Here is a 20701-nt window from a genome sequence, read left to right as displayed (position 1 = left end):
CTCCAGCTGCAGCTGGTCTACCTAACCATCCCCCTCGCTCCCGCCTCCCGGTCTCCCGCTGGAGAAATATATTGTAACCATTACCGGTGAACCCATACGCACATCAGGTGCCACAAATATGGCAGGCAGTTTCTGTATAATAATATATCATCCGTAACGTTATTTGGTGGGTGGTCGCCTGGTCGGTGCTGCTAGCTATGTTAGCTAGACTAAGGTTATATACACACTCCCATCTGCAACAAACTACATAGCTAATGTTGGCTATAATTCCTCCTAATATTACATATAATTCATCATATCTGACATACCACATGTCAAGACACATATTTTGTAGATTAACATAGCAGTGTATTTTCCTATTGCTTACGTTACCTAGCTAACGTTATAACGTTAATTAGCTATAAGCACACAAGGCAGCGGTGTCGGCACCAAAGGTTGATGCGACAGGAGGAGAATGGAGGCCGGGGAGGGAGATAGTTGGCTCCGCCGAATTCACCAGGACCAGTCGTGAGTCTGTGAAACCCAAAAGCCTCATATTATAATTGCAGAAGCTTTCGGGAGTGAAATGTTTGCTGCAGAGGCGGGCGCTAGCGGTGACACCTCTGTAACACCATGGCTCTTCAAAAATGCTAACCATTTGCTTCTCATTTCAGCTTTACTCGGGAGTTGAAAGAAGGAGACCTTATCATCCCATTCCTGCTGGCATCCAGGAAGGATGCATTTTCGTTTAGTTTTATGCATAGGCATTGCTAACTAAGAAAAACTAGCTAATTCTAGGCTGCTGGTTAAAACTAGCTAATTCTAGACTCAAGATTGAGCAGGAGAACCGAAGATTCAAATCCGTTCTAGCTTTATATAGTGTTAGGGCGGGGATTAGACCTGGTCCAGGGCGATATCCTACGTATAACGCCCTGTTACTCTCAATGCAATTTGCCTATGAAAGCGCTTCATCGGCCCGGTCGTCCGAGTTTACAGACAAAACCGTTTCGTTACTCACCAAAGTAAACACATCGTTGGAAAGATGAAAGCCTTTTCTCCTAAAGCGCCACAGTTTGTAGTCCCCCACCTTTCAAATAAAGGGCAAATTTGTACACTTAAATGTTTTATATCCACAGCGCATCGACTGTCTTCTTCTACCGGCGAATCGGCGCTCTCCGCTTTTAGTCTACTCACTGCTGCCGCCCATGTCGGGGATGATGCATTACATCTTAAAGTCTCTCAACACCATTTAAGATGTAATGCATCATCCCAGACATGGGCGGCAGCAGTGAGTAGACTAAACAAAGCGGAGAGCGCCGATTTGCCGGTAGAAGAAGACAGAAAGTGTCCAAATTTGCCCTTTATTTGAAAGGTGGGGGACTACAAACTGTAGCGCCTTAGGATAAAAGGCTTTCATCTTTCCAACGATGTGTTTACTTTGGTGAGTAATGAAACGGTTTTGTCTGTAAACTCGGACGACCGGGCCGATGAAGCGCTTTCATAGGCATTTTGCATTGAGAGTAACAGGGCGTTATACGTAGGATATCGCCCTGGACCAGGTCTAGGCGGGGATATGCTAAGAACACCGCTCTACGTCAACAAGTACCGTTTTAAGCCCGCCCAGAAAATCCAGAAATCAAAAACACAAAACTGGTCAAACTTCACAATTCAGTACTACACATGGTTCATCCCATTTTTACATGTTATCAGCAATGCATCACTAACACATAGAATGTTTTTTCAAGCAAATCTCTAATTTTGGTTAACTGGGACTTTAAGGTGAGTCAGAACATCCATCTGCCCCTCTGTACCCCCAGCTAGCATGCTGCCCACAAGGACAACCCCCCCCCCACACACACACACACACACATGCACACACACTCACACAAGTGAACACAGTGTTCTTTACATAGTGTCTTTACTGCACTAACAGTGCATTGCCATTGATCTGAAACTGAATACACCATACACAACTGAGACAATACTAATTCCTAATAGGCTTAGCTTTAATGGCATGAAACATCTTCTGATTCTCTTTCTGAAGGTGGTGAGAGCTGCAGAGAGGGTGATTCGCCGTGGGCCATCAGGGCAAGCTCCAAACGAGTTGGTTGTCACACACATCATCCGTGAAGAGATGGGCAAGGAAGACATCTTTTCACTCGGCAGGCACATTGAGGAGACACAGTTCGGGATTGACAATCATCAGTCCCAACTGTTGTCTCTGATTGTGTCTGTTTTTTTTGAAAATCCGGCTGCACCACATTGCAAAAATGACAACCCTCACCTGGCAGAGTGGAAGCACAAGGAAGAAAGTGTGCAAGACAGTTCTCTTTCAGGGATTCTAGCCCCACTCTGTCTGACTGTGACGACTCTCAGACTTTCCCCTGCTGGACAAAAATACCTGTGCATGTGTGGACAAGGCATGAGTGGGGCTGCATGGATGGTGGAGCAGATTGAAACATCTTGTGTGCCCATCCATTTCACAAACACCAGGGGCGCTCTCTCATCCACCTGACGGAGCCTCTGGCTTGCTTCTTGGTCAGCTTTAGGAGCAAGTCCATGTCTAACAAGTCAACTGGTCATCCAATCACCGCCATCACAGAAACACAGCCGTGTTAAGCTTGCATATGATCAGTAGCAGCAGTGTTTACATTGTTGGAGACAAAGTGATAGAGAAGTAGTTGGAAAAAATAGGTGAACAGCAACATCATGTTGTCCTGCAATTACCCACCCACCAGCACTCCGGAAGTGTGTGTGTGTGTGTGTGTGTGTGTGTGTGTGTGTGTGTGTGTGTGTGTGTGTGTGTACCACCTACCTTGTTATAGTTGTATCAGTTGAACATGGTGTTTAAGTCCTGCATGTCCTTGCTGGTGCCCCAGTAGTGGTTGGTGTCCAGCCTTCTCTGGATGGTGTCCAGGTCCATGGGCCTCTGGATCACCTGGTGCCAGTCCTGCAGTGAAGCAGCACCACACATTTACTTTAGTTTATTCCTCTAGCAAATAGATTTTTCTTTTTTTTTTATAAAGTTTTTGAAATCAAATTTTACTGTTTTCATTAAGTGTACATCTAGTTTATTCCATTCATACATGGCTCGGTACAGGAGCGTTTGTTTGATTGCATTTGTTCTTGCTTTTGGCAATGTAAAATGTCCTCCTCTAGCATGCCTGGCTGAGCATCAATCGTGTATCTACGCGGAAAGATAAATTGTTGTACAACATAAACAGTCATTGTTACAGAGATATTTCTCTGTATACAATACAAGTAATGAAATAACTAATCTATTTTTAACAAATAGCTAATCGTATACATTGTAATTAAATTGGTTCTATATTAACAACATAGTGCTATGCGTGCTGCACTGTTTTGTACCATTTGTAATTGGGACTGCATCTATAATCCCTTAACAAGTCACAATAAAACATTTTTGTCACAATATAAATATACAAGCATTCCAGCTAATCCCAGTGATAGGAAATGCCACTTATGCACAATTACAGGGACTTTCTCCCAGATGATCTACCATTTAAAATCATGGGTGCAGACTTGTCATCTTTAAGTGAAAATAGCCGTTTTTAATCCAAAATAGGTCATTTGTTTGATCTGTGTATGTATGGGTTTGTATGTTTGTCGCCTTTTTCACCTGTGATCGGTTTGGTTTGTAGGCTACCTCTGAAAATATGAATCTGTGGGTTCATTGACGTCACATAGTGGGATGCCCTGCACAAGATGGCCGCCACGTCGGACGTCAGTCCATTGGAATTCTACAGCACAATGGCCAGTCTAGTTCTTTATAATAGTCTATGGGCTAGACCGTCCCATTTCACAAAACGTTTACATCCGGCCTCCCTGGCCTGAAGGACGCGACCTACGTAGACCGCGTAGGCTGCGACCTAGGTAGGATGCAACCCTTGAATTGGGACAGACCCGATGTAGGAGCTAAGTAACTCCAAAAGGTGGCGGTAATGCAACAACAACGACGCAAACTGCCGTAAAACGTCATAGAAGAAGAAGGAACATGAGACAGCTGTTGTTACAGGAGCCAGGAACCCAACTGCCAAGTGTTAAGATAAGGGTTCATATTTAATTTCAGTGGTATTCTCCATTTTCGCAATGGATATGATAGTCAGTGTGTGGTTACGACTTTAGATATGCCATCACTTTTTCAGTGCGATCGGATCGGTTGCACACCCTTCATTTAGCCTGGCTAACGTTAGCACAAGCTAGCTAGTTATGTCTTATAGCTAGTGCTACCTCAATATGACACAGTGAAATGACATCACCAAGAGATTGCCAAGAGATAGAACAGGTTATTGTGGTGGGTAAGTGTGTCCTTTGCATTAATTAGTTAAGCCATAGCTCGTTGCTACCATAGGCCTACTATTCTTTGACAATATTACGCTTGCAATATTACGCTTGTTAAACATGCGACTCCTGTAGAGAGAAGCGAATGTCGGAGCCACGGATCAACGTGGATGGAGAAGAGGCGAGGTCAGAGAGGAGTGATGCTGGCCGGCAGGATGGACAACCTGTCCTTCAGAATCAAGACTCCAATGACACCCCCAGACCTGAACAGCTAGGGTAGGTCCTTAGTCTCTATCTCCTCCACAAGTGTCAGACCCCATAGACTGGGTTTATTTTCTATTATATTTTCTTAGCATCCCTGTACCTACATACCCTGCATAGGGAATAAATCGATAAGCGATTCAGGTTCGTTAAGGATTTGATCGAGCACGTGAAATTTACTTGATTTTCTATCAAACAACGTGGTCTACTATCAAACAACGTGTTTGATAGTAGATAGAGTAAATTTCACGTGCTCGAGCAAATCCTTAACAACCATGAATCACTTATTGATTAATTGTTAACCTCCCTAACCTGTGTTTCCCCCCACAGACTTCCCCCAGCGTCTGTGCTGTCCTCTGCAGGACCAAGTCCCTCCCCTGCTGGCGAGGGGAGTGGCTTGTTGTCGTTGCCGTGGGAGATGGTGGCCCGCATTGCCTCCCACCTCCCGGCTCAGTGTGTCATCACGGTCCTCCCCCAGGTCAGTGTGGTCCGTTGACGGCTTCGCCACAAACTGCAATTGGACTGTCTTGTTTGGCATGATGACAAGTGCACAGACAGACCATTCCTTCCCCTATGCCTAGTCTTGTTTTTGTGCGTGGCTGTAAGCCAGCGCATCTAGGATAGTGTTTGTCCGGTTATGACTCCCTCCCTCCCTCCCTTCCTTCCTTCCTCCCTCCCTCCCTCCCTTCCTTCCTCCCTCCCTTCCTTCCTCCGTTGAATGTTGACCTGCATTTCTCTGTTGGCACCACAAGAGGCAGTGGTCCCAGCACACCAAAATAAAGGAGGACACCAAAACCAACCTGCCGACAAGTAGAGTAGTGGTGAGAGCATAGGACTCCGACGCAGAAGATCGGGGTTCAAGGCCCCGGTGGGGATGACTTTATGGGACTATACCCCAAACCTCCACATGTTCATCCTTTCACTCCGACCTTTACCCCTTGCCTTATAGATCAGATCAGATCCTGTCCCAACCCCAACCCTTATTCTAACCCCAAGCCACAATAGGGACTGGAAGAAGGACACCAAAACCAACCCGCCAATCTCCACTGCACAAGTAGAGTAGTGGTGAGAGCATAGGACTCCCACTCGGGAGACTGGGGTTCTAGGCCCCGGTGGGGATGACACTGTGGGACTATACCCCGAAACCTCCTCACGTTCATCCTTTCACTCCAATCTTTTTATCCCTTACCTTTCTCCAGAAACAGAAGTTGAACCAATTGCAGCAAAATAGCTAACATTACAGGAATCATCAGTGTAACTGCTTTAGCAACTGACCGCTACCATTAATGTTATGGAAGCTGCTGCTAGTTGTTGTGAGCTCATGAGCTAACTGGCTCTTATTGTGCTGGATTAGCATTGGAAGCATTGGAACTGATGTGTCCAAGCGACAAGACCTATCTTAATTTATCAGACATTATTTCATGTCATTTCAATTCACAGCTATTTCAGTGGCATGACTAGCTTCCGTCCTACCAGTCCTGAACAGAAACAAGCCAGCCACGCACATAAGCCAGGCTGGACCTGGCCTGGTTTTGATTCAGAAAAGGATTGCATACTCTGCGCGGACCTGATTTCCCCTCTCCCTGTCTAAGGTGTGTCACGCTTTAGGGGACGTGGGCAAGGACAGCGGGGCGTGGCAGATCCGAGCCCGCAGGCTCACCGGCCCCGGAGCCTCCTTCCCCGTGGGGCCCAAGGAGCACTTGGACTGGCCCACCGCCTGCCTGGAGATGGAGCAGCTGATTGCCTGCTGGGCGGGCAAGGCGGAGTGGGCGGCCAAGGAGGCCGAGAAGGACAGGGAGAGAGAGAGGGAGGGGTGGGGCCAGGGGGAGGGAGGGGCCGGACCGGGGGCCGAGGCGGAGGGCAGGGGTCTGGCTGAGGAGGAGGAGGAGGGGGGAGAGGCCCTGGCACAGGAAATGGGCTTCGGCCCGGAGGAGATGAGGGAGGCGGCGTTGAACGACGAGGCGGGAGAGATGCAGCTGGCGGGTGGCGGTCTGCCGCCAGGAGCGGGGGAGGAGGAGGGAGAGGGAAGGGAGGAGAGGGGGATGAGGGCAGAGGCGCCGGAGCCCGTCGAGGCAGAGGAGGAGCGAGTCGGGGGGGCTGAGAGGGACGGGTGCGAGGCGCTGGCGGAGGAGCCCAGGCTGGAAGCGGGGGGCGGGGCGGGGAAGGGGGAGAGAGAGCCGGCCAGGTCCCCGAGTCCCCCGCTCGAGCGCCTCTCGCTGTTCTCGGGCCACATCGCCGAGGTCAACTCTGTGCTCCTGGTGGGCGACGACGGGGCGGTGTGTGCATCGGGCTCGCGGGACCGCAACGTCAACCTGTGGGACCTGCGGCAGGGGGGGTCGAAGGGCACGCTGCTGCGCACGCTGGGGGGGCGGGGCCTGTTCAGCACCCACCGCGGCTGGGTGTGGTGCCTGGCGGCGTCCGGCCCCCTGTTGGCATCCGGCTCCTTTGACAGCACGGTGCGACTGTGGGACCTGGGCGACGGCGGCGCGGAGCGCGGCCTGATCAGGGCCAAGGCCGCCGTCCTCTGCCTGTCCTGTCAGGCCGACGTGCTGCTGGCCGGCACCTACGACAAGAAGGTCAGCATCTACGACACCAGAGGTGAGCGGGGCCTGTCGCGCGCATAGCCCCAGACCTATCTCTCCACACTGTGTTCACGCTGTGCCAGTGCTAGAGAAAGGTCTGGCTGCACTCATTACCATTCAGAGATAGGGGAGGGGGAAAAAATGCGGTATTTCTTTTAAACTGATCACAATTGTCGTGGACAGAATGTTTTCTATAACCGGTGGGAAAACATGCAAGGACGTCCCTATTAGACAGCAAATGTTATAAACTTCTTTGTATCCTTCTTTACGATCATCCACCGACAGAACCAAGCAGGCCAATTGTTGTTGTTTCACATAGTGACGGGGACATTGAAAATGGTAACACGCAGATAGCAAAAGGGGAAGAGTCTGGATTGAATCTGATTGGCAACAGGAGAATCTTCCGTCACCACTGATTGGGGCAGTGAGATTCTCCTGCCTCCTAACGATGAGGCTTATCTCCAAAACATACATCGGGTGAATCGGACTACTCGCATTCCAGGCTCTGTGTACCATACCAGGCTCTGTACCATACCAGGCTCTGTACCATACCAGGCTCTGTACCATACCAGGCTCTGTACCATACCAGGCTCTGTACCATACCTAGCTCTGTACCATACCAGGCTCTGTGTACCATACCAGGCTCTGTGTACCATACCAGGCTCTGTGTACCATACCAGGCTCTGTGTACCATACCAGGCTCTGTGTACCATACCAGGCTCTGTGTACCATACCAGGCTCTGTGTACAATACCAGGCTCTGTGTACCATACCAGGCTCTGTGTACCATACCAGGCTCTGTGTACCATACCAGGCTCTGTGTACCATACCAGGCTCTGTGTACCATACCAGGCTCTGTGTACCATACCAGGCTCTGTGTACCATACCAGGCTATGTGGCCGCTTTAACAGGGTTCCCACGCGTCCTGGAAAACAGGCAACCAATTTCCAGTCATGGAAAATGAGAGAAAAAGTAAAATGTCCTGGTAAATTATTTCAACATTCTCCTATTTTCCTTTAGCTGAGAATGAGCTACTAGGCTATCTATCAGAGCTCCCCAAGACTGATAACATTGCAATCTGAAAGGGCTAAGTTATTAGAACATTCAATTGGTAGTTTATGGACAAGAGTATTTTGAATAACTTGTAAATTTAGTCACACAAAAAAGTCAGTGACTATTCTTAGGGCGTCTATTTGTATTGATTCAATGTAGTAGCACGCTGCCGTTAGAATAGCGGGCACATCTATATCCCATCGCCACTGATTGGGCCGGGAGATTCAATCCAGTGTCCTCTCCTTCTGCTTTTTCTAAAGTCCCCTTGACTACATGAAACAACAACAAACTAGTCTCACATAGCCAGACCTCCACATTGTGTTCACGCTGTGTCAGCGCTGGAGAAAGGTCTGGCTGGACTCATTACCATTTGGGGATGGGGGGGGGGGACACAATGTATTTCTTTAAGCCAATCACAATCGTCTTTGGCGGAGCAGTTGCTAGGTTATTGTTCTTTCACGTAGTCTAGGAGAATCTCCCAACGCCACAGATTGGCCGACCACATGAATAATTGAATAATAATTCAGTAATAAATGAATGACGAAGCTCATCCCCAAAACCTACATCCTTTGAGTCAGTTGAGGTGACTGACTATGAGAGACTAGGGTTAGGGCTCAGGTTGGGGTTAGGGTTCAGGTTGGGGTTAGGGCTAGGGCACTGTAGGAATAGCGAGCATGTCTATTGCTATGGCAGTGGTAAGAATTAACTGTGCCCCCCCCACCCACACACAACAATGCAAATGTGGGAAGAATGGGAACCCTGTTTACCCTGTAGTGGTCTGTCAAAACGGCCACAAAAATACAAATGTTATGAAGACATCACACAATGTTACTCTGCGAGTCGGGACACATGCTATCGGGGGTCCCCGTTTGATGATGTCACACGTCCGTCCCCCACAGTGGCAGAACCCCTGGTGAAGAGTCTCCGTCTCCATAGCAACGCTGTGCTGTGTCTGGCTGCAGACGACAACTACATCATCTCCGGCAGCAAAGACTGCAGCGTGGCCGTGTACGACCGCAGGGCCGGGAAACCACTCCACAAACTCCAGGTACACACGCACACACTGGTCTCTCTCTCACACACACACTGGTCTCTCTCTCTCTCTCTCTCACACACGCACACACTGGTCTCTCACTCTCTCTCTCTCACACACACACACTGGTCTCTCTCTCTTTCAAACACACACACACGCACACACTTGTCTCTCTCTCACACACACACGCACACACACACACACACTGGTCTCTCTCTCTCTCACACACACACACACACGTGCACACTTGTCTCTCTCTCACACACACACATGCACACACACAGACACACACACACACTTGTCTCTCTCTCACACACACACACACACACTTGTCTCTCTCACACACACACACACACACGCACACACTTGTCTCTCTCTCGCACACACACACACACACTTTCTCTCACACACACTCTCAGACACACACACACACACTCTCTGAAGCTGAGGATACACTACAAGATATTATGCCCGATTTTATACACGATTCACAATCCTGCCGAGTCTGTCCTAGTCAGCAGCAGTCTGCACTAGTTGGGGGTAGTCGGAGTGGTAATTTGGCACAGAAATCTGTAAGTGTATGAGGGGTACAGTGTATGATGAGAACAGACTTCTCCCGATCTGAGTCGGAGCAAGTCGGAGAATATCAAAAATGTTTGATATTTTTTAGCATATTCTGGACGTGTAGTGTAAACTCGTCCAGTCGTTAAATGTGCGATACCCAGTTTTCAGTTGTCATACAAAAATCATCAGAAGCCAGTCGTCTAGTGTATACTCCCAGTCATTTCATAATCTGTTAAGATTGTGAAAGTATTCTAGTTTGTCCGAGGCCTCCTTCCCTCCACTAGTCTGGGGGTCCACCTTGGGCAAGTGGTAGTACCCCTTAGCCCCCCTACCTGGGGTTACAGGTAAAAAAAACCTGATGACAGAACAACTAAAAGGAAGAGAGACCCGGCCCGGAGGAAGCCCGGGGCCCTCATCTCAAGCCAGGCGCAGACGGAGGGCCCGCAAGCGAGCGCCTGGTGGCCGGTCTTACCACGGAGCCCAGCCGGGCCCAGCCCGAACAAGCAAAGTGGCAACACCATCTCATCCTCCATCGTCCCGTGGACCCACCACCCGCGGGAGGAATTGTCGGGGTCGGGTGCGCTGCCAACTAGGTGGCGTTGAAGGCGGGGGGCACCGACGGACCGGACCCAGGCGGCAAAGGCTGGCTCTGGGGACATGGAACGTGACCTCGCTGGGGGGGAAGGAGCCGGAGCTTGTGAGGGAGGTGGAGCGATACCAATTTCACCTGGTGGGGCTAACCTCCACGCACAGCACCGGCGCCGGAACCAAACTCCTGGATAGGGGTTGGACCCTGTTCTTCTCCGGAGTTGCTCATGATATGAGGCGTAAGGCAGGTGTGGCTATACTAGCTAGCCCCCAGCTGAGCACCTCTGTGCTGGAGTTCACCCCAGTGGACGAGAGGGTCGCCTCCCTGCGCCTTAGGACTGTGGGGGGGGGGGGGACTCTGACTGTGGTTTGTGCTTATGCACCGAACAGCAGTTCAGAGTACTCGGCCTTCCTGCAGACCCTAAGTGGAGTCCTATTTGGGACTCCTGCAGGGGACTCCACTGTCCTATTGGGGGACTTCAATGCACCGGTAGGCAATGATGGAGAAACTTGGAGGGGCGTGATTGGGAGGCATGGCCACCACGATCTGAACCCGAGTGGTGTTTTGTTGTTGGACTTCTGTGCTAATCACGGTTTGTCCATAACAAACACCATGTTCGAACACAAGGATGCCCACAAGTACACCTGGCATCAGAACACCTTAGGCCGAAGGTCGATGATCGATTTCGTAATTGTATCATCTGATCTGAGGACATGTGTTTTGGACACTCGGGTAAAGAGAGGGGCAGAGCTGTCCACTGATCACCATCTGGTGGTGAGCTGGTTTCGATGGCGGGGGAAGCTTCTGGACAGACCTGGAAAACCCAAGCGTGTAGTGAGGGTGAACTGGGAAAGTCTGGAGGAAGAGCCTGTCCGGAGAGATTTAAATTGCCACCTCGGCGGAGCTTCTCAGGCATCCCTGTGGAGGTTGGGGACATCGAGCATGAGTGGTCGGTGTTCAAAGCCTCCATTGCTGAAGCTGCGGCTGGGAGCTGTGGCCTGAGGGCCATAGGTACCTCAAGGGCGGTAACCCTCGGACACCGTGGTCGACAGCGGTGGTCAGGGAAGCCGTCCGACTGAAGAAGGAGGCCTTCCGGGATATGTTAGCCCGGGAGACCCCAGAAGTAGTTGCAGGGTATCGACTGGCCCGGAGGGCTGTGGCTTCGGCCGTGACCAAGGCAAAGCAGCGGGTGTGGGAGGACTTCGGAGAAACCATGGAGAAGGACTTTCGGTCGGCACCAAAGTGTTTCTGGAAGACCATCAGACACCTCAGGAAGGGAAAGCGGGGGACCATCCAAGCTGTATACAGCAAGGAGGGGACACTGCTGACCTCAACTGAGGAGGTTGTTGAGCGTTGGAAGGAGCACTTTGAGGAACTCCTGAACCCGACTAATCCACCCTCTACGATCGAGGCAGAGCCGGAAGATGATGGAGGGTCGTCAATTTCCTTGGAGGAGGTCACTGAGGTAGTCAAACAACTCCACAGTGGCAGAGCCCCAGGGACTGATGAGATCCGTCCAGAAATGCTGAAGGCGCTGGGTGTTGAGGGGCTGTCTTGGTTGACACGCCTCTTTAACATTGCGTGGAAGTCTGGGTCAGTGCCAAAGGAGTGGCAGACTGGGGTGGTGGTCCCAATATTCAAAAAAGGGGACCAGAGGGTGTGTGCCAATTATAGGGGCATCACATTACTCAGCCTCCCAGGGAAAGTTTACTCCAAGGTGCTGGAAAGGAGGGTCCGGCCGATAGTCGAACCTCGGATCGAAGAGGAACAATGCGGATTTCGTCCTGGTCGTGGAACCACCGACCAGCTCTTCACTCTCGCGAGGATCTTGGAGGGGGCTTGGGAGTTTGCCCAACCTGTCTACATGTGTTTTGTGGACTTGGAGAAGGCTTACGACCAGGTCCCTTGAGAGGTCTTGTGGAGGGTTATGCGGGAGTATGGGGTGAGGGGTCCCTACTTAGGGCCATCCAATCCCTGTACACCCAGAGCGAGAGCTGTGTCCGGGTCCTCGGCAGTAAGTCGTCTTCCTTTCCGGTGGGGGTTGACCTCCGCCAGGGCTGCGCTCTGTCACCAATCCTGTTTGTGATTTTCATGGACAGGATATCGAGGCGTAGCCGTGGGGAGGTGGGTTTGCAGTTCGGTGAGCTGGGGATCACGTCGCTGCTATTTGCAGATGATGTGGTCCTGATGGCATCATCTGCCTGCGACCTCCAGCACTCTCTGGATAGGTTCGCAACTGAGTGTGAAGCGGCTGGGATGAGAATCAGCACTTCTAAATCTGAGGCCATGGTTCTCAGCAGGAAACCGGTGGCCTGTCCGCTCCGAGTAGGAAATGAGTCCTTACCCCAAGTGAAGGAGTTCAAGTATCTGGGGGTCTTGTTCACGAGTGAGGGAAACATGGAGAGGGAGTTTGGCCGGAGAATCGGAGCAGCTGGTGCGGTTCTGCAGTCGCTTTACCGCACTGTTGTGACGAAAAGTGAGCTGAGCCAAAAGGCAAAGCTCTCGATCTACCGGTCCATGTTCGTCCCCACCCTCACCTATGGTCATGAAGGATGGGTCATGACAGAAAGAACGAGATCACGGATACAAGCGGCCGAAATGAGTTTTCTCCGGAGGGTGGCTGGGGTCTCCCTGAGAGATCGGGTGAGAAGTTCAGTCATCCGGGAGAGACTCGGAGTAGAGCCGCTGCTCCTTTGCGTCGAAAGGAGCCAGTTGAGGTGGTTCGGGCATCTAGTGAGGATGCCTCCTGGGCGCCTCCCTAGGGAGGTGTTCCAGGCCTGTCCGGCTGGGAGAAGGCCGCGGGGTAGACCCAGGACTAGGTGGCGGGACTACATCTCCGCACTGGCCTGTGAGCGGCTAAAGATTCCCCAGGCAGAGCTGGTTGATGATGCTAGGGAAAGGGATGTCTGGGGCCCCCTGCTGGAGCTGCTGCCTCCGCGACCCGACCCCAGATAAGCGGATGAAGATGGATGGATGGATGGATGGATGGATGGATGGATGTATCCGAGGCTTGAGGTGACAGTAACCTTGGCTCCACTGCATCCATCAACGTCAACTGTCAGCATCTGTCAAAAATCAAGAAATGAACCTCGCCAATTCCCTCAACGGACGCTGGCATCAAACCCGACGCAACGGCTGCAGTGGAGCCGCTGTCATTAATAACGATGCATTCGTTTCCTCAGAGTCTGATAGTTCATAGTTGACGCTGACGCTAGTGGACCCCGTGGAGCCAAGCTGTAAGTTAGCAGTATGTGCACCCATATGTCTATCTATGCTGATTGCTCCCCCTCTTTTTTCTCTCCCCACCCAGCTGAGCTCCTATCTGTTGTCCATGCACTACAGCGGTAATGAGGTATGGGCCGGGGACAACCGTGGCAAGCTCCACACATTCTCCCTGAGCGCCGGCAGCTTCTTGCCCGTGTGCGAGTTCGATGTGGGCCACACCTCGCTGGTCACGGGCATCCACAGGTCCCCGGGAACCCTCTACACCTGCTCCTCTGATCGCACAATCAAGGTACAGCCCACCGGCGTGAACAGTTTGGCACGCAGAAATATCAGGTCTGAATGGTCGGATGTTTGAATGAGAAACAGAGAGCGAATTCTCTTGAACGGTTTAAATGAATTTCACACTGCGCTGCACCGGCATACATATCTAATACACCCAAGTCAAGCCAGCCAATAGACATGCTGCCCCCAAGTGCTTCCACAGAAAGCTGGAGCTGGTGTTTATTCTGTTTTAGTGACAATAGTAAATGTGACCATGGCCCTAGGTAGATCACATACTGTTTCACTGTAGCTCTGGGTCCAATATATATTGTAGGTCACATATTTGAAAATATCAAAGTTGCATCACTCTACCAACAGACTTTTTATGGTTTTTGCAGCCCTGAATGGAATGCATGTCCACTGAGATGTTTATAGAACTGCCTCAAGAAGGTCACATCATGTGTCTTGGTCAAACACATAGATCATTTATTTAAAATATTTAAGGCAAAACATTTTTCACTAAAAAATATCATCCTAGCTCTGGCACCAGTGCATTTTGTTAGTCTTTATGGGGAAATAAATCATTCTTAATCATGCTTAAAGTAGGGGTGTAACAATGCAGTGTATATCGTGATATGTATCATCATGCGAGATTAAAAACTATTAAAGGGCAATGCTCGTTTTTGACAACCTGGACCTTATTTACGACATATTATAAGAAGTTTGACTCACCGAGATCACTTTGGTGTAGTTCGGAGGCATGTAGAAGAAATTTAAAATCCAGCGCGAGCCAAGTATATCCATGTAATGACGGTGATCGGGGCAACGAGAATGCAGTTTCTCAAAATCTATTTCCGTCCGCTAAACGGTTGTTTTCATCAATCAGATTGGATGAATCGACAGTTGAGATTCCTCAACGCGAGCCATTGTTGTGGTTTTCAAATACGGGGTCTTTAGCCTCTGTAATATGATCTTTACACGCCTTTCCCCACTTGCTCCAGCACGCATGCGCACAGGCCAGCGCGCAGACTGGCTATTCTCCGGCTCACATTCTCTGCGCTACGATCGGATTGTTGCTGACGAATGACGACGACAATATTCTCGGCACCAACAACGATTGTAGCGCAGAGAATGTGAGCCGGAGAATAGCCAGTCTGCGCGCTGGCCTGTGCGCATGCGTGCTGGAGCAAGTGGGGACAGGCGTGTAAAGATCATATTACAGAGGCTAAAGACCCCGTATTTGAAAACCACAACAATGGCTCGCGTTGAGGAATCTCAACTGTCGATTCATCCAATCTGATTGATGAAAACAACCATTTAGCGGCCGAAAATAGATTTTGAGAAACTGCATTCTCGGTGCCCCGATCACCGTCATTACATGGATATACTGGCTCGCGCTGGATTTTAAATTTCTTCTACAGGCCTCCGAACTACACCAAAGTGATCTCGGTGAGTCAAACTTCTTATAATATGTCGTAAATAAGGTCCAGGTTGTCAAAAACGAGCATTGCCCTTTAAATATACATTAAAAAAATGTTTTTTTACTTATGTAAAGCGACTTTGGGTACCCAGAAAACAGTGTACAAATTAGATTTATTATAATTATTATTATTATTGTTGTTATATGACTGGCTGCAAATGAGCCTACTAACTCACACCCTCGTCTGTCTGAAAAAGAGAGAGAATGCAGATCAGTGCTTGTGTAGATCAATTATGTCCAGATATTGCGAGTTATAAAACATAAAATGGAACTATAAGGCAAACGACAGCATTGTTTTGCATTTTGGGTCTTTCAAATAATATTCTTTTTACATTCATATATTCATCATTCCAGTTTTGTAAAAAAAAAAAAAAGTATAATAATATCGTATCGATATTGTGAACACAGTATCTTGTATGTATCGTGAGCTGAGTGTACTGAGCTACACATCATCATTAAGGGAATTCACCAGAATACAGAATTTAGATTTTCCTAGGAGGTTGAGATCTTGGTTTCCCCTCAGTGAATAATTGTAATTTCCACCACTGGGTATATCTAGCTATTTTCCATGGATTTCATTTAATTGAAAAGTTTCTGTTTCTTTCAGGGTATAATTGATTAACGCATGCTGGTGTATACGGTGTAGTGACTGTTTTCTGCTATTCCTGTTCTGTCTCCGTGTCCTCTTACAGGTGCACCTGCCGTGCGCGCCCCCGAGGACGCTGTGCACACTGCACCACCAGGCTGGGGTCAACGGGGTCAGTCTCTTTCTCCAGCTTTCTCAGCCCAACCCAAAAGAAAAGTTCACTCAGATATTTACCTCTGCACCAGCGACAGCGCAGGGCAAGAGGTCTTGTTTTCGGTGACGTGTGTGTGTTTGTCAGTCTGTTAGCAGGATTACGCAAAAAACTACTGGACCAATTTTCACGAAAACTCGGTGGAAGGGTGTAGCATGGCCCCATAAAATTTTGGAGCGGATCCGAATCACGTGGGGGGAGGGGGGGGGGGGGGGGGGTCCACGGGCCGCCCAAGCAAAACCGGCCATTCACCTCCATTTTTTGGACCAGGATTACGCAAAAACTACCTGACTTTTTTAAAAGCTCAGTGGAGGGGTGTAGCATGGGTCAACTAACAACCCATTACATTCTGGAGTGGTTGCGAATCACGGAGCAGGTCCGCAAGCTGCCCAAACACAGCCAGGCCGGCCATTCACCTCAATTAATTTTTTGGACTAGGATTACGCAAAGACTACCAGACCGCTTGTCACGAAACTTGGTGGAGGGTTTTTAATACCTTTTAATAATTGAATGGGTAATTTAGTACCCATTCAATTTTGGCATGCACTAAGCCACGAAATGCATTCAGGGGCGGAGGTTAGGGATGTAACAATTCACTCAACCCATGATTCCATACGATTCATGATACTGGGTCCATAATATGATTTTCTCATGATTTTTTTTATACAAAATGAGATTGCAGATAAATTATGATTTACTTTTTTTTTTTTTTATTATTATTTCTTATACAAGAACTACAAAATATTGTATTTTCTCTTATCTTTTCTATATGAAATTAAAGAATCCCTTTTTATTTCTGAGGTATGGTATTACAAACGATGCAATAAATACATATTTCCTATTTCAACATCACCTGCAGCTGAGGCCATGGCTTCGTCTTTTGTTGCTGAGCTGTCTCTATCAGGTCTCTAGTCTCTGTACAGGTGGCATAGGACGTTGAACATGATGTGGCACGCTGAACAAGCGAGGTCAAAAGTAGATTACGCCATCTTTTTCATCTCATTGACTTGAATATCGTGTTTATCGATTTTTGTCTCTGTCTCACGATGCATCGTTACATTCTAGTTAGACATTTTGTTTGCATCACCTCTCTCACTCTTCCTCATTCCGATCCACCTGTCTTCTCCCCCTTCCTCTCTCTCTCTCTCTCTCCCAGCTGAGTGTGGAAGCAGGAGTCCTGGCCATCGCCTCAGGGGACATGTGTGTGGAGGTGTGGAGAGCCCGAAGATAGGGGTCGTCAACTAGGACCAAGACTCACCCACATCCACACTGCTGTCATGACGTCTTTCATATTTTTATGTTTGAAGATGAAAGAGGTTCCATTAATATGTTCAGTCATTTCCTCATGAAATAGAATCCACATAATGCTTGTGTCAATGCGAAGGACTTGGTACACAGGCCTCAGGCCAGTACTTATGTTTTGTGTGTCTAAGCAAAGAAGTGATTTTAATTGATGTTGTTTCCATGCACTTGTGAGAGAAAATTGTCTGCCAGAGTGCAGCGCTGCTTTGGTTGTATTTACCCAGCATTAGGCTTCCCAAGTAATGAACTGGATAACTGCTTTCACAAGATTGTATTTATTTATTTCATCTTTAAAAATAAATTAAACTTCTGTTCCTGAGAAGACCTTAAAGGGACAATCAGTGATTTTTTCTCCCATCTAGTGGTGAAATCGTATATTGCAACCAACCCAATAGTGCTCTCTAGCGCCTCACATTTCAAATGCGTATTACAGTTACGGTAGCCTCCACTTACCAAAAATGTAGTGGTCGGCCTAGCCATGTCATCCAACACTACTTCATCAAGTAATCCTTCGGATGATGAGGTTCCTTATCTCAAAAAAATTGCAAATTGCATTGTGTCATTAGTGTGAGAGTATAACATGCAAGATTGTGGTTATCTATGTTTTTGTTATTTTTGGTAGTCTAGCACTCCATTGCTGACATCAGCTAAACGAAGTGTTTATAGTTTTCAATGACACTGTATGAGCCATGTGTTATTAGTCTGGTTAAATCTGTATTCATTTATTTTTTTATGTGCGTGCATTTGTCAGAGATCACTATGTGAATCAACAGTAGGGAGACAAGGCGGAAGACAGCAGGTAGGGAGACGAGGAGGGGGACAGCAGGTAGGGAGACGCAGAGCGGTAGGAGCAAGGCGAGGAGGAAGAAGAGGAGGTTGACGGACTGTAGAAGATATCGAGAGAATCCCCTACTAACACAATCAGGTTGCACCAACGTGCACACAACGTTGTGATTTCCGTGATGATTTCGATGTATATTTTGCACGTTTTGTCGCCGTTGTGGCAACGTGGACAGGAAGTAACGTAGTCGTACCTGGCTGCAACGTTGTATACACATCTATATATTACTTTGTTAAGTTGCTGAAACGTGGTCTACACTTTACATTACATTACATTACAGTCATTTAGCAGACGCTTTTATCCAAAGCGACTAACAATAATTGCATTTAACGTAGGAAGAGCCAATGTACTACTACTTGCCAGAACTCACAAGTGCATCTTCTTTCTAAAACAAACAAGTGACTAAGAGCATAATCTAGTGCTGAAGCAAAGTGCAAGAATCACAATCTAAAGTACAGTGCAATATAATATAATAAGTGCTTAGGTGGGAGGATTGTTGTAGTACTTCTTGAAGAGATGAGTTTTGAGCCTGCGACGAAAGATGGGCAGCGACTCTGCTGTCCTGACATCAGTGGGCAGCTCATTCCACCACTGCGGGGCCAGGACAGAGAAGAGCCGTGACCGTGTCGATCGACCGCAGGAGCCTCGGAGTGACGGGGCAACCAGTCGCCCTGAGGTAGCAGAGCGTAGTGGTCGGGAGGGGATGTAGGGTTTGACCATGGCCTGGAGGTAGGAGGGGGCTGTTCCTTTCATTGCCCTGTAGGTTAGCGCCAGAGTTTTAAACTGGATGCGAGCCGCTACAGGGAGCCAGTGTAGGGAACGGAGAAGGGAAGTTGTGTGGGAGAACTTGGGGTGGTTGAACACCAGGCGAGCAGCAGCTTTCTGGACAAGTTCCAGAGGTTTAATGGCTGACGCCGGTGCCCCCGCGAGGAGGGAGTTGCAGTAGTCCACTTCCATTGGCTACATTTATAATTGCATTACAAAACAATTCAGCTCTTTGTAAGTAAGTAAGTAAGTAAGCTTTATTTATATAGTGCTCTTCACAGCACGGATGCACAGAGTACTTTACAGTAATAAATTAAAATGTCAATACAACACAAGACAAAATTAAAACGACACAGAACAGAAAAAAAAACATTGCGAGCAGCAAGGCGTTATAGATGGCCGAAGGCCTGCCTGAACATGTGTGTCTTAAGAAGTTTTTTGAACATGAGTTCAGTGGATGGCTCTCAGGGCCTGGGGAAGAGCGTTCCAGAGTCTTGGCGCCACCGCCTCAAATGCTCTGTCACCCTGGGTTTTTTGTCTGGTCCGGGGCACCGCCGGATGACCTCAGAGACTCAGAGAGTGAGAGTGTAAAAGTTCTGAGATGTAGGCCGGGGTCCGTCCGTGAAGAGCTCGGTGGGTAAACACCAGGACTTTGAACTCGATCCGGAGGTGAACTGGGAGCCAATGCAGGGAGGCCAGGATGGGGGTGATGTGGCATGTTTTCTTTGACCTAGTGAGTAGTCTTGCAGCAGCGTTTTGAACTAGCTGAAGTTGTCCCACAGAGGATTTGTTGAGGCAGGTAAACAGTGAATTACAGTAGTCAAGTAGTGATGAAATAAATGCATGGACAGACATTTCTAATTCAGTATGTGATACAATGGACCGGAGTTTGGCAATATTTCTGAGGTGGAAAAAACAGGAACGCGTTAGGGATTTGAAATGTTTGTCAAGTGCATAGCCTGATCAAAGAAGACACCCAGGTTTCTAACAGAGGGCCTAACATTTCGCTTGAGGGACCCTATGTGGTTTACCACTGTAGCGGCAGTCTTGTCATTCGCGATCAGCACTTCAGTCTTGGAGGCGTTCAATTGCAGGAAGTTATCCGCCATCCATTGGTCAATGGCCGACAGACAGTCATGTAGGATGCTGAGTCCCTCGACTTTACCGGGTTTAAAAGAGAACTGGAGTTGGATGTCGTCAGCATACAGATGATATTTGACACCCTTGAATGTGCTGATGAGAAGACCGAGGGGGAGCATGTATAGGGCAAACAGAGTTGGTGCCAGCACGGATCCCTGTGGCACACCACACGACAAGGTATGGGGGTCCGATTTAAAGGGACCAAGCTCCACTACTTCCTGAAACTCTACAGGCATATTTCTTTACCGTCCTATTCTATTCGATGGCAATTGTGATTAATCCGGTGTGCAGCACACCTGATCAATCACTTCCATCCACTAGTATAGGACAGGAAAGAAATATACCTGTAGAGTGTCAGGAAGTAGTGGAGCTTGTGCAAAGAGCCTATTAATGCCATAGTCAATGCAGCAAGCAAAATTATGGTACAAAAGTTATGACACAACACCATTAACAGTTAAGAACAATTTATTATATTAAAAAAGTACAATTTCATACTATGGCTATCCAGACAAAAAAGTACACACAATG

The 20701-nt window shown here is 48.5% G+C and overlaps 1 protein-coding gene across 1 annotated transcript; it reads left to right on the top strand.

Annotated features, from left to right (window-relative positions):
• Positions 1-4052: 4052 nt before the first annotated feature.
• fbxw9 (F-box and WD repeat domain containing 9) lies at positions 4053-17670 on the top strand. Its single transcript, XM_084438993.1, has 10 exons — positions 4053-4298; positions 4417-4557; positions 4873-5020; positions 6135-6307; positions 6407-6531; positions 6619-7140; positions 9076-9224; positions 13673-13876; positions 16021-16086; positions 17282-17670. The coding sequence occupies exons 2-10, from the start codon at positions 4427-4429 to the stop codon at positions 17354-17356; spliced, it is 1593 nt and encodes a 530-aa protein (XP_084295119.1). The 5' UTR covers positions 4053-4298; positions 4417-4426; the 3' UTR covers positions 17357-17670.
• Positions 17671-20701: the final 3031 nt, after the last annotated feature.

This window comes from Borostomias antarcticus (genome assembly GCF_949987555.1).
Source record: "Borostomias antarcticus genome assembly, chromosome: 5".
Lineage (NCBI taxonomy): Eukaryota > Metazoa > Chordata > Actinopteri > Stomiiformes > Stomiidae > Borostomias > Borostomias antarcticus.
This window is presented reverse-complemented; position numbering and strand designations above follow the sequence as displayed.

Coding starts and splice junctions, on each gene's coding strand:
- fbxw9 (XM_084438993.1), top strand. CDS start 4,427: ATGTCGGAGCCACGGATCAACGTGGATGGAGAAGAGGCGAGGTCAGAG. Junction 9,225..13,672: donor AACCACTCCACAAACTCCAG/GTACACACGCAC, acceptor CTCCCCACCCAG/CTGAGCTCCTATCTGTTGTC. Junction 16,087..17,281: donor ACCAGGCTGGGGTCAACGGG/GTCAGTCTCTTT, acceptor TCTCTCTCCCAG/CTGAGTGTGGAAGCAGGAGT.